Consider the following 13,083-nt stretch of genomic DNA (forward strand, 5'->3'; position numbering starts at 1 on the left):
TTTTTTTCCTGAGATTCCTGTTTGTCAGTAGCACTGAGCAGATGCTCTGCCTGGCCATGCGAACTAAAAACTGATGCCCATGAGAGCTGCCTATTTAAAACCAAACCTCTGATGGGAAGAATAATAAAATAATCAAGCTTAGATATTTCCTTGTTTTTTACCAAAACCTTTTGGATGCAGCAGATGTGCAATATTTACAGTGCAGAGGGATCTTGTAGTTGTCTATGAATGTAAGATGTGAGCTGTGTGAGATGCTATTAGAGGCTCCTGGAACTCACCACTGAGCTTTTATTTTTTCTTTTTTTTTCTTTCCCCTTGAAGTTAGACTGAGCCCTGGAGGAAGATGGAGGTGGATACAGTCTTTCAACAAGTGTTAGGGGTCTGGAAATCAATCCTCAGATGAGGGCTTATTGCTGTTTCTAACAACAGAAAAATMGGGATGAAACCAAACACTACTGAATGTTCCAGTGAGTTTGTGGAGTTTAACCTTCAGCTGCATGTGAATAACTGGTAAATGAACTCAAAAGTGTAAGAGAAAAATAATAATTTCAATCAATATGAGGGTTGAGGATTGTCATTTTTACACCTTTCACAACTGTTGAGCTCTGACAGAGGACCCCACTGTGCTTTGGAGTAAGGGAAGAGAGTTGCCACCAGTCTGCAGGAATTGTCTGGCTGATCCTATCATCCTTGTATCCTGAAGTCTCTGAGCCTGCAGAGGACATTGATCAATGGATGAACCTAATGTGTTATAATTAGAGATAAACTAGCCTAGAAAGATTAGTTAGCTAATGGGCACTTGTGTGCTCCAGAGAGAACAAAGTGCTTTGGAACGCTCCATATTATTGCGGGTCTAATTCAGAGGCCTGAGTCAGAGAGTATCCAAATCCTACAGTAGTTACTCATCTGGTCTAAGTCTGCCTCTGCTTCTCTGGTTTTAAAAACCTGTCTGGAGTTCTTTATGGCTTCTTCATAATGTTTCTTATTGCTCTTACTCTCCTATTCTAATTTTCTTCCACATGTGCAGGGATATATGCACATGCCCATACACATTTCCAACCTCCTCCTGTTTTCTAGCAGAGGTGAGTGAGATCTGACGCCACTTTCTCCCCTTTCTAAATTGTGGTTCAGTGTGAGCTGAGGAGTGAAGAGAAGGAAAGCCCTCTTCCTTGATATGAAACCATTCCCTGAGGTACCAGGGTCTGAAGGGCACACGGGCTGTGCTGAAATCTGAGCACAGTGTTGTTTCTGTGCCATCCTTCTGGATCAGCAGGCTGGCACCACCTTCCCCTAGCACTTCCTGACCAACGTGGACACCTCCAAGGAAGGATGTCTCCTGGAAAAGGCCTTCTCTTGTCTRACTTTTCTCCAGTTCAGTGAGTGGGTATCTCTGCAAGAAGGCACCAGAGCTGTGTTGCATCAGAAACYCTCACAGCAAAGAGGCAAGACAAGACCTTACCCGTGGGACCCATCTCAGAGGAATGTCCTTCCAAGACCAGGAATAAATGTGATGAGTGGCTTCTCATGTGGAGGATCCCTGGAAAAATGACCAACCCTGATCATAGCAGTGTGCCTGAGAACACTGCTGACGTTGGGTTGTGCACCAGARCAGCTGTTTCTAGAAACTATCCACTGACTTTTCTGTATTTGAACGCAAAATGCAATGATTTGATTTTTGAAGAAAGTCTGAAGTCTCCTTTTATTTGTCTTTTGTTGCATCTCCTGGAAGTACTCTAGGGCTGTGGTCTGTGTTCTAAAGCACACAAATCAACAAACAAACTAGGTCTCTATAAATAAGCACAGCACAATATTTAATTMAGAAWTAAATCATAATTTCTGTGACAAAGCAGATATCTAAAACTTATTGTTGTATTAGACCTGAAAGACKGAACCCTTTATCCAGTCTTCCTCATGTCTGAGGCAACTGGAACTCTTTTCCCAGCTCCTTGAAGGTGGACGTTCCCAGGTTAAAGGGAAGGTCAAATGCTCGGTGCTCTTCCAAGCCATAGAGGAGAAATAAGTTACTGCATTTCCTGTCCTGGGCATAATATTTACACAAGATTTGTGGCATTTACTGGAAAAAAAATTCAAAGTGAGAACCATTTTAAGTTCAAATATCTCAGCTTTAGCAGAACTGTTACTAGCTATTGTTATGGATTTGGTTAAATTTTTTTACAGAAAAACTGTTCTATAGGGTTTTTTAAAATAGAAAATTCTATGAAGAACAACACACATGTGAAAACCAGATCTAAGCTGGCCAGGAAAGGTTTATGTCACCAACAGGGAGAAACTGTGGGTTTGAAATAGCAGGTCAACCCAGAGATCTGCCATGGAATTCTGGGAAGTCCTGTAGGTCTGGATGATAGTGTTCTTAAACTGCACCAGGAATTTCCAACTGGTTATAATCAGAAACTAGGCCAAGGCACTGTCAGTCTCTGAGTGGTGCTCCGTGGTGTTGCCAGACTAGGAATCATATCCAGGGACTGAAATAATGGTCTAAGCTTCTGTTAACAGACTGTGAAAAGAGGAGCAGAGTGGGAACCCAGAGAAAGTGGTGGTGAGATTGAAACAAAAAAAAAAGAAAAAAATTTGGAGGAGGTGTACTGGAGGAAAGTTATCACAGAGGACAAAATGGAGCCAACAAAATCCCCTCTGGTAGGAATCCTCTACTGCTAGAAGCAGCTGCCTTGCAGCATAACAGGGACATTAATTTTTTAACAATTCATTTTAACAATTCTTTTTAACAATACTAGATTCTTCAGGCAGAGGCATACAAATCCCGCAGCAAACCTCTGCTTAAATGTTAGGTAAACTCACACCACTTTTATTAGTCAAAGAAGCCTTTGAAAGGACTGGCAGGCACTTACTCCACAGGGCAAGGTCACTGCTGTTAGTGGCCACAGGGCAGTGTCCTGTGTGAAGCAGCTCAGCAGTGTCACGGCTGATTTTCATTCTGACCACCTCCCATTTTCCTTGTGAGCAAAATCCTTTGGGGGTTACAGCTCCAGAATACTACAGAGTGTGTGAACAAATCTGTGTGARAGTGTTGGATAGATGCAGAGCAGCACGAGGGCATGTCCAACATGCAGCAACCATTTCCTACCACAGCTACAGCAGCTCAAGCAGCACCTCTGTTTTAATGTCAAACAGGAGCAGCTCTGCTGAGGCTATGGAGCAGCCCGTGGGTGGCGTGGATACCCTCTCCCTCTCSCAGGGACTGGTCCTGGGGGGTGTCCCCATGGCCTGGGCTGGCCAGGGTAGGGTGTCCAAACGCCCATTGTCCGTGGCTGTGTCACGAACGCTTGCGATGGCGGGATGAACGCTGCTCCTCTCCCACTGGCCATGGGGCTGCCAKCCAGGACTGCTCCTCTGCCTGGTTTCCTGACAGGGCTGGTTCCAGTAGGAGACTCTGTTTTCTTGTCTAGAGCCAAGATTACAAATGTTATTATCTTGAGAGCAAACATTGCCATTTGTCCTCTCCCCAGTGGCAGCTCTTTCTGCTCTGTGCAATAGCCAGAGTGTGTGGGGAGTTGTGTTTGAATGTCTGAGAAACCATGAATAAGATTGTTCACCCTCAACAATGCCAGTACATGTCTCTGCTGTCCAAGCTCTCTTTTCAGGCTCTTACTAATGCTTTTGTAAGATGTGGTAATCCTACCAGCCATGCTGGTACATTTCTAGCCATGGGGTGGTCATGGGTAGTTGCTTTTAGTCTTTATTTTATTGATTTAATCTTTATTTTCTGTGCACCCAAAACACCAAAACACTGCCAGCACTATTTCCATTTGAATGAACTCCTTGGGTCTGCTTTGGCCGGAATCTGTGTTGGTTACTCCAAACTTTCCAGTTTGTCTCAGCCCATCTAAATTCAAGGGGGTTATGGCACTAGTCTGCTTTTCTCATCTGTATCAAGATAAAATAAAAACCTTTCACATGATTCTCACAAATGAGAGCAGGAGGCTGTGGCAGTCAGGAAGTGGAGGATCCATTTTCTTTGAAATTACCYGCATCCTGGTGCTAATGCCTTCTCCTGGTTCTTTTTGCCCAGGCGTGGACCCCCACAGCAGAGCTTACAGAATGCATTTATTTACCCTAAGACATAACCTAATCCTGTGAGAAGTTTCTGCCTCATTTATGATGAATTTTCTAATGAAAAGCTCAACTCAGGAAGAAAAAGTCTGAGCCTGACTCAACTCATCAGCCCAGAAACAGCACTGGAGTTCAAACATTGTTCCCAGAATAAATTGCTGGTTTCATTACCGGCAGGGTTAAGAGCTAGGATGTGAATCACAAGTTTGGATTACAATTCCCACTGTGACAAGTCCGTGTGAGATATAATCCAGTCAAAAAATGTGCCCTTCCTGGGTGTCCACTGGCAGGTGGACTTCTCTGAGTGGACAAAATCTGTGCTAATTATACCCATCCAATCCCTTGCTAAGGTGTATCCCTCCAGTTTCTCAGTCCTACCCAGTCACTCTGGTGGCTAAATGAGCCTTTCCAGAACTGTTATGGAGGGATTGTTTAATTTTTACCTTCTGCTTCTTTAGGGGGACTTTCAGTCTTCGTACTTGGTGTAAGCACATCCTCCAGATCTTGCAGCATGGAGTTGGTATTGGCTTTRTTGTTTCTCTTGTTTTTCTCCTCTTCACGTTGCTGCATCAATAAAAACCATTTGGTTTAGTTAAAAACTGCAGATGCAACCAAGGAAATGGTGGCCTGGTGGTGTGTTGGCCTGGCTRAGTGTTTGTTGGTGTGAATGGCACKCTTTGCCAAGTTTARAGTGATGAATCTTGGTCTGGTGACCAAGGAAACCAAGCACATCCCAGGCAGGATTGGGAAACAATGGCTCTGCACCTGTTAGGGCAAAGAACTTCCTGATAACATGGTTTAGGTCCATCAGGCTGTCTGTGTGTTGGTGCAGCTGCCAATCTGCCCTCTCTGGTCTACTAGTTTGCTTTAGATGTGGGCCTCTTCTGAGAGAGGGTGTCAGGRATAAATGCCAGAGGAAGAAGGTACAGCAGCATTGGGATGGGCTGTAGGGCTGTCTTTGCCTTTACTTGTACGTATTTAGGGCTGCAAAAGTTTTTCTTCTGGATGGTRGAAGGAATCTATACTTTTGGATAGTGCTGGATCCTGCTTTGTGATCCCTTTAGTGATCACAGCCAGGTTGTGCAGTGTGAAGGAGACCGAATGCCCCAAAGTCTGAGCATGCGGTAGCACATCACAACTCTTGCAGTACTCAAGGATGCCTTTTGCACCAAGACACCTCCTTTAAGCCATGTGCATTGAGTGATTCATTCTGAGTTTGTTTATGGACTGCCATTTCTCAGTGCTCACTTTTAATRTTGCCCCAGTCTCTGCTTTATGTGATGTTTTGCTTTATGGGRCATTGCTTCCTTGCCTTGGATCCTTTTCTGTGCCCGTAAAATGGCTGATACCTGTCCTTTGATGATATCACATCCTCTCCTGATGCAAGGCTTGATATTTTGAGCACATCTGTGTCATACAAAACAACACCAGGATAGAGATCCAACAGAAAACTTCAGATTGAAACTGATGCTTCCAGAGTGGCACAAGCCCTGGTATCAGACACCTTTGCCTTTTTTCATTGAGACTCATTCTCTGAGCAGAGTCATGCTTTTGCAGGTATTCTGCTATTGTTTATATTAGTTCAAGGATCCCTGTGTTATGGTCCTCTGCATGTTGCAACCTCTCCCAATTCTGGCTATCATGAGCTCCAAACCCTACCCTGCTAGTCCAAGTCATTGTACCTGTCTGTGTCTTGCTTTTCCCATCTGCACAGCACAGAAAGCCTCCTTTGTAAAGTGTTTTGAGAATCACTGGTAAAAAAAAGAAAAATATTGCCATGCTGTTACTTGTGGCTCTTTGCTCTTCAGCTTGTATAAAATCTGGCTGTGGTTTTGACAGGTTTTTATCATTTCTCCTGGGAAATCTCAGATACCACAGCATTACCTCAACTTTGAGATAACTTACTTTTGTAGATGGAAAGCACAGCTTTTGGGAAAACCAGCTGTAGTTCTGATGTATGAAATAGCAGACTACTATGGGATGTGACCACTCTTTGCAGCTAGAGATTAAATGCCATCAGGAAGGACTGAACAAACATAAAATACATCTTCTTACATCTGATAAAACGCATCACCAGTGCGTTCGGAAGTGAAGAGTGATTTCAAAGCATATGCTTTGCATAAAGATTGCCGTGCATGGTATTTCAAAGGTGGTTTTGCCAGACCAATACCTACCATTTGCATTTTCTTCTTCAGCTCTGCGTTGGCGCGCTGATAGGCTTCAGAGACAGCATTCAGGTAATAGATGGCCAGGCTAGGAAACAAAACATGTTATTGTAGTGATAGGATCAGGGCAGAGAAAAAATTTCACAAGGAGGGGACATGTAATTTTTTGCCCCCYTTCTTATATCTATTTCTCCCAGCAGCTGTTTCCAAACTGCTTTTRGAGGCTCGAGGCTTAGGAAAAGTTTGGGCTGCCTGTGGCACGGTTAACCGAGATGGGCTGAGCCCATCCCGTAGCTCAGTTCCACTCCAACAGAAGACAAATGACCAACCTGCCCTCCTGCCTTCACCTTGGCTGGCCAAGGACTCCCTCCACTTCCTTTGCACCACCCTTGGTGAAACCAGGCACCAACCTTGAGATGAAACTGCCACCACGTAACACGGGGACCTTTGGGAAAATTAGGAAACCTGGGAAAGAGTGGGGAAAGAGGATACCTCTCCTGAAAAGCAGTGCTCAAGGTACAGTCCTTCCCTTTCTCCAGGACCAGCTGCATCCTGTATCCCTGGATGGGGCCCTTGAGAGCGAGCAGAGAAGGAAACTGAGGGCAAGCAGAAGCCAGGTTGGAGCAGAGCCACCAGCTTTTGTTTTGATCCCATCTTCCCCAAAAAGGGCATGCCAAAGCCGGGGGAAAACGGAGCCAATCTGGAGGGAGCTGAAAGGCAAGCAGGGATGGGAGGGGGCACACTGGCTGCCAGCCTCTGGCACACAGGGAGGTTGTGCTTTAAAGCATSCCCAAGTGTCTGGGCTSTCTCRCCACCTCTGACACTCACCAGCCAGSACTGTTTTGGTAGTAAATAAATGTCTCCTCCTGCTTTTGTGGAGTGCTTTTATTTTTCTAAATTATAAACATCATCTGCTCAGTGACTCCAAGGCATTCCCAGGAAAAGTACCAGCCGTTCAGTTCACTGCTGTAGCTGTTTGGGGTTTTTTGAAATAAAGTAGAAAATTCTCTTATAAAAGGGGGAAAAAAGGTAGGGGAAAAAAAAAAAGTTTCCTGACGGTTCATAACCTGCTTAAGTGGTTCCAGCCCAGGTTCAGCAACCACAAACCAGACTCAAGGATTTCATCAGCTGAATCTAAGCCCAGCAAAGCACTGTGTACGGGCATATTTTTTTTCCAGGTGGGAGATCAGGAAATCTTAGGATTGCCTTTCTTGAGGCTTTTTCCTGTCTAGAGGAAACACATTTGCTTYCTTTTGCCTAACTTTAACCCAAAACTCAGTCTTGGTGATCTGRGCTCTCTGTTCTGCAAATACTCTTGGAAGTTGTTTCTTCTTTTTGTTCTTCTGCAAAGATGTGATAGTTTTATTTCTTATGTGTTATCAAGTTCATTGCCTGGAAAATATTACTTTGTAATCAGGGCTTTCTGGCTGCTTTGCCATTTTTCCYTGTGACCAGGCAGGATGTAAGTGCCAGAAGCACCCCTATTTTCATAAAGATAACCAGAGCTGGCTRTTCAAAGCTGTCTGGGATGCCACAAACTGCGTTTCTGAGCTGTTTTCTCTGTTCATTGAGTAACTGAGCACATCCATTTCCAGTCCTTTTCGAGTTCTTTTTCACTATCTGCCTTAGTGAACCAGAGCTTCCTCCCCTGCACATTCCTGTGTTTAATGGAGTGTTGATGGGAAGGGTGGGAGCTCACCGGGTCCCTCTCCCAAACACTGTGAGGTGTGAGCCCACTCTGTCTCAGACCTAAGCCCGAGTTTGCTCTTCCTTGGTTTATTGCAGGTTGAGATTGTTTAGGATTGAACTGCCCTGAAGGGATCTTGGGAGGGAGAGGGAAAAGGGACAGTGCCACAGAAAGGTGATTTGGGGGCAGATGCCTTTGATGCACTCCAAATCTGGAGGGATTCAGGGACATTTGGAGCTGTCCCAGCAGTGCTGAGGCAGCCCCTGWGATCCTCCAGGGTGCTCTGTCCTGGGCAGATCCTACAGGTGTGCTGGGTTTGTTACTGGAGCTCTGGCTTACAGAAAGGGCAGAGCAAAGCCAAGTCCTCCCCTGAAGGCCAGGTCCTGTAAGCTGCAGCATGAGGAGATGAAATCTTTCCTGGGCAATGGAGCAAGCATTAGCAAATGGAGTTTACCCACTTTCAGTGAATCTTTAGATCTACTTGCCTCTAAAATGAGCATGGGGGTACACCCTCATGTTTGAGCTGTTTAGCACAGATGTTTCATGGCCCTGTGTCCTGGTTTTAGCTGGAATAGAGTTAATTTATCCTCAGAAGCTGTTTCGGTGATGTGTTTTGGATTCAGAACAAGAACAGTATTGATAACAAACTGATGTTTTGCATTTTGCTAAGTCTTGTTTATCCTGAGTCAAGGACCTTTTCTTTTGTCTCATGCTCTGCCAGTGAGGAGGTGCAGGAAAGAATCTGGAAGGGAGCACAGCTGGGATGGGTGGCCTGGACTGACCAAAGGGATATTCCACACCACTGACCATGCCCAGTATGGAAATAGGGGAGTTACCTGGAATGGGAGCTACTCTGATTTTGGGAAGGGGGTTCGGGCATCAGCCAGTGGCTGGTGAGTGGCTACATTGTGTATCACTTGTTTTATTTTTCTTTTTATTATTGCTAATATCATTTACCGTTATTACTACATTTTACTTTGATTTCAATTATTAAAMAGTTCTTTTCTCAACCTACAAGTTTTGCTTTGATTCTCCTCCCCATTCCACCAGGGTTGGGGAGAGAGAGGAGAATGAGCAAGCAGCTGGATAGTGCTTAATTTCCAGCAGGGCTTAAACCTGGCACCCCTCTTTTCTGTTTTACTGCTTCCCCAGGGCTTAAACCTGGCACCCCTCTTTTCTGTTTTACTGCTTCCCCAGTTCTGGGGAGAGTGTGGGTCACTGCCCTTTTCTAGACCACACAGGAATTTTAAATTTCCTCCATTTTTTGATGCAGTAAAATGCTTCTGTCTTCTGCCAGGAAACTCTGCAGACCACAGTTTAAAATCCCACTCTCAATCTGAGTGGGATTACATTAAATGCCTGTGGACACAAAATCTCTGATTTTTCTTTCTCTTAATTTCCTATTTCCCTTGTCCTTGGGCAGTTAGAAGCAGGACAGTAAACTTGACACCCATGTCACTCACTGGACCTCTTCATTGCTTGGGACCAGGAGCTAAGAACTGAAATAAATAGAAGAGGTATTTCAGATTGCACATGGAAAAAATAGAAAGGGTTATCATGGCTAGAGAAAATTACTTAATTCAGTCCTTAGAAGTGGAAAGCACATTTTTTGAGAGGCTGCAATCAAAATCAACACACCATCCATTTACGATCCACCTGTTGCTCTTTGTAGAGGCTGTTTTTGTTTAGGCTGGATTGTAGGTTGCCTTGCCTGCTGTTTTGAGAGCTTCTGGCTCTCTGCWCATCGGGACTAAATGAAGCTTTTGCATTTCCCTGGTTTCAATCTTTGGGAAAACTGGATGGGGCTCATCATGGGAACAAGCTGCAGCTTGACCCTGTCTGCCTGTCAGCACCACAGCAGAAGGTGAAGATTTTCAGAGACAARGGAAGAAACTGGGCATTTGACTGAAAAGGAGAAGAGAAAAGGGCCAAAGCCTTAAGAAACACCCTGTTTGGGTGGCTGGGATTTTGTCAGGGATTATCACAGCCAAGGTGAATGTGTAGATAGCAAGCAGTGCTTCTGCAAGGCTCCCGATGCTCTCGAGGCCTGCAAGAGCTGCTGCCAAGGGACTGTAGGTCTGACTGGCTCAGGCACCATGAGGGAAACCACTTTTTTAGGACTGTGACTCTCTTGGGAGCTGGAAATCACAAATATGTAACACATGGAGGCCATACAGGCMGTGTATCTGGGTGGGAAATTTGGACATTTTAAATAATGTGGACTTAAGGTAGGTTTCAGTTCTCAGAGGAGAATCAGCACTGAGACAAAATGGTGAGACAAAAAAAATCAAGGAGGGATGGGCTGAWGGTAAGGCTGTGATGTGGGAATAGCCAAGACTGGGAAGGAGTGATAAAAGGTGTCTCTTCAACCAGTAAACTGGACTTGTGCTGCTACTTGTTCCAGCTGTCAGTAGAGGAAAGGGCAGGAGATTGTCGCTGAAAAAAACTCCATTATTTTCAAAGGTATTACTCTCTCCCTTCAGCTTTTTGGGGGTTGCATTAAAGCCTCATAAACCTGCCCTGCAGCTCTTTTGTAAAGGTGGCCTATTTGAGGTGTGTGAGCTCTGCAGTCTTCATTTTGTGTTTGCAATAGCATCTGCCAGTGCTGCTGTGAAGCCCTCAGGAATGGAGTTTATGATTCAATAATATCCTCAGCCATACTGAGGCCATGGTGTGAGACTTCTTGTTCTCCTGCACACACCTGGTCTGATTTGTGCAAGTGTAGGATCTGCACAAGTTACAGTGTTTGATCATACTCTTTAGGTTCAAATGAGCAAATAGTCTGAGTTGAGATAGAGGGCTGACATGTCATTTTCCATTTAACTGGGATTTTTCTCAAGTTGTTTGTACAAGAAACTTTCCATGGATCTTGTAATTGATATAATTGAAGGCATTGCCTTCAGTGTAACTATTCAGGGAGAAGGATCAGGGGCTCATCAGCCCTGAGGCTCAYCTCCAGTGTGTGTGTGGATAGCCCAGAAAGGGCCGGAACAGGAAGCTCTCTATGGAACAGGCTCCCCAGCTCCCTCCCCAGCTCCCATTGATTAGTCTCAAGTGTTCAGAACTGCCTACAGAATTTGGCCATGGCTCTCCTACTCGTTTTGATAGCTATGGAAAACCTCGAGGACAAAGCCAAAAATATATTTAAAAAAAAAAAAGAGAACTCATCCTGGTACTGCTGAAGATGCTAGGGATTTAAGTGTGGTTTCAAAGCTGAAATGATCAAACGTYGCTAAAACAAATACCAGATGTATTATTTGGAAAATGAAAAAGTAAAAGCCCCCAAACCCAAACAAAGCTCACAACCCTTCATATTTTTGGAACGTGTAATTTTTGAATGCCGTGCCTTGGCTGTGCTCTAAATACCACCAGCTGTGACAGAAATTGCTTCTYCAAAAGGCACCAGGCTGAGACTGTCCATTTATTTCCTGCTGGCTACAGAAAATTTTTCATATGGAAGCTGTGACAGCTTTGATATCTACAATGCCTCTGTCAGCAATGCATTTCATCTACAAAGCTGTGCTTAATTGGGTCAGGTAATTAAATTTTGGGAAATTGGGTTAGGTAAAGGTGAGGGGGGTAGGCAGCATGTGTCTGCTCTAAACCATGTTGTTATCTATCAGCAGAAACTGTATTTAGACCTCACTAATATCCTAGAATTTTTTTTTTCAACCTTCTCCCTCAAGCCAGGCATGTAATCTTGCAAGAAAAACTTACACCATGAGCAGAATTGCAGGTATGATCAGTCCTGGATTTGCCACATAGCTGAAGATCTTGGCAACAAAAAGTGGGAAATCAAGCTCGATGGTCTCTTGAATGACATCATACATCCTCTTCTTTCCACTGGAAAGACAAACAGCCAGTTAAGGAGTGTAGGTATATACTGGAGGGACAAAATGGCTCATAGTCTTAGGATGCTGAGTAGCATGTTTCACCTCGCTGTCAATGAACATCAGCTTGCTGTTGGCCACCAAAGAGTTTAAAACATCTTTCTTTTAGGTTATCTCTTGGTCCATCCATTCTCTCCCTCTTTCCCTGCCTCTCCCCATTTATTCACACAAATAATCTTTGCTAAGCCAGCTTGCTCCTAGAGGCAATATATTTATTTCCACCCTTGATTCCTTTATGAGTCCTGACTATTTACCCCTCTGAAATAGGCAAAACCYTACAGACTGCAGGAACCATATATTTCTGATGAATATCTTGTTAAATATGGCCTTTTCATGGTAGAGATGACTTTCCATATGCAAATTCTGGCTTTCTGAAATAATGAGCCAACTTGAAGAGCTGCTAAGTAATGACAAAAATAGCAATCTGTGATTGTTGCTTAATGGGAGACTCAGTGAAAGAGTAATTTCAAACAGGATTGATAAARCAGATGAGAGTATTCTGTATGAAAGGAGAACAGATCTGAACAGGGCTGGATTATGTAATTGACCTTCTCCTCTCCCCAGCATCTCTGGGTCTGGCAATTCAACCCTATCAGTGCTATTCCTGTTGAGGCTTGGTGCCTCCTGGAGCTTGCAGGATTCCAGTCAGGAAGGTGTTGGACTCTCTGTTCTGATGATGAGAGTCAATAAAGAAAACTTGGATAAACAGTATCCCAACTTCATCAATTGCCAGGAACTCAGGAGGGCTGAGTTTTCAGTCAAGCTGCCAAGGGTCTGAATCAGGCTGAGTGGCTTTTGAAGGGTTGATYGGGAATTGAAATAGCTCTTTCACATTGCAGATTAGTCATCTCYGAATGATTGTGCGCGTGCAACAAGTTACTTGTCAGATCTTCTGACATTACTCGTTGACACCTGTCCTTGTTATAGAACTGAGGGTATTTTGGTCTCTTGCCTTTCCTCTGTATCTTTTAGCTTTCTGATGTCATTCTCCGTCAGCAAGCAGATAACCTAAAACTGTGCATCTACAAGAACAATTTGTTCCAAGCCGGCTCCTTGCTGAGTCAGATTCAGCAGGCCCAGGAAATGGCGTTATTCAATCAAATTAGACTTTATTGGCATGTTAATCCAGTCCACTGAATCACTGAATGCTTTGTGCASTGTTTATTCTGTCCTAACTAAAAGAAAAAAAGCCCCACATTATTTATTTAATTAAAAAAAAAAAAAAAAAATTATTTATTTAATTAAAAAAAAA

The 13,083-nt window shown here is 44.0% G+C and overlaps 1 protein-coding gene across 1 annotated transcript in view; it reads right to left on the reverse strand.

The window, feature by feature from the left end:
* Nucleotides 1-2,920: 2,920 nt before the first annotated feature.
* The window catches only part of TMC2 (transmembrane channel like 2), a 31,984-nt gene continuing 21,821 nt past the window's right edge, over nucleotides 2,921-13,083 (reverse strand). The window contains exons 17-20 of the mRNA XM_057383686.1: nucleotides 11,659-11,784; nucleotides 6,264-6,342; nucleotides 4,533-4,653; nucleotides 2,921-3,421 (exon numbers count right to left, since the gene is read on the reverse strand). Of these exons, the coding sequence (XP_057239669.1) occupies nucleotides 3,168-3,421; nucleotides 4,533-4,653; nucleotides 6,264-6,342; nucleotides 11,659-11,784 (580 nt within the window). The 3' untranslated portion in view covers nucleotides 2,921-3,167. The remainder of the gene's footprint in view (nucleotides 3,422-4,532; nucleotides 4,654-6,263; nucleotides 6,343-11,658; nucleotides 11,785-13,083) is intronic.

This window comes from Malurus melanocephalus, unplaced genomic scaffold, assembly GCF_030028575.1.
Source record: "Malurus melanocephalus ecotype Western Australia unplaced genomic scaffold, MMel_1.1 scaffold_652, whole genome shotgun sequence".
In the NCBI taxonomy this organism is placed as follows: domain Eukaryota; kingdom Metazoa; phylum Chordata; class Aves; order Passeriformes; family Maluridae; genus Malurus; species Malurus melanocephalus.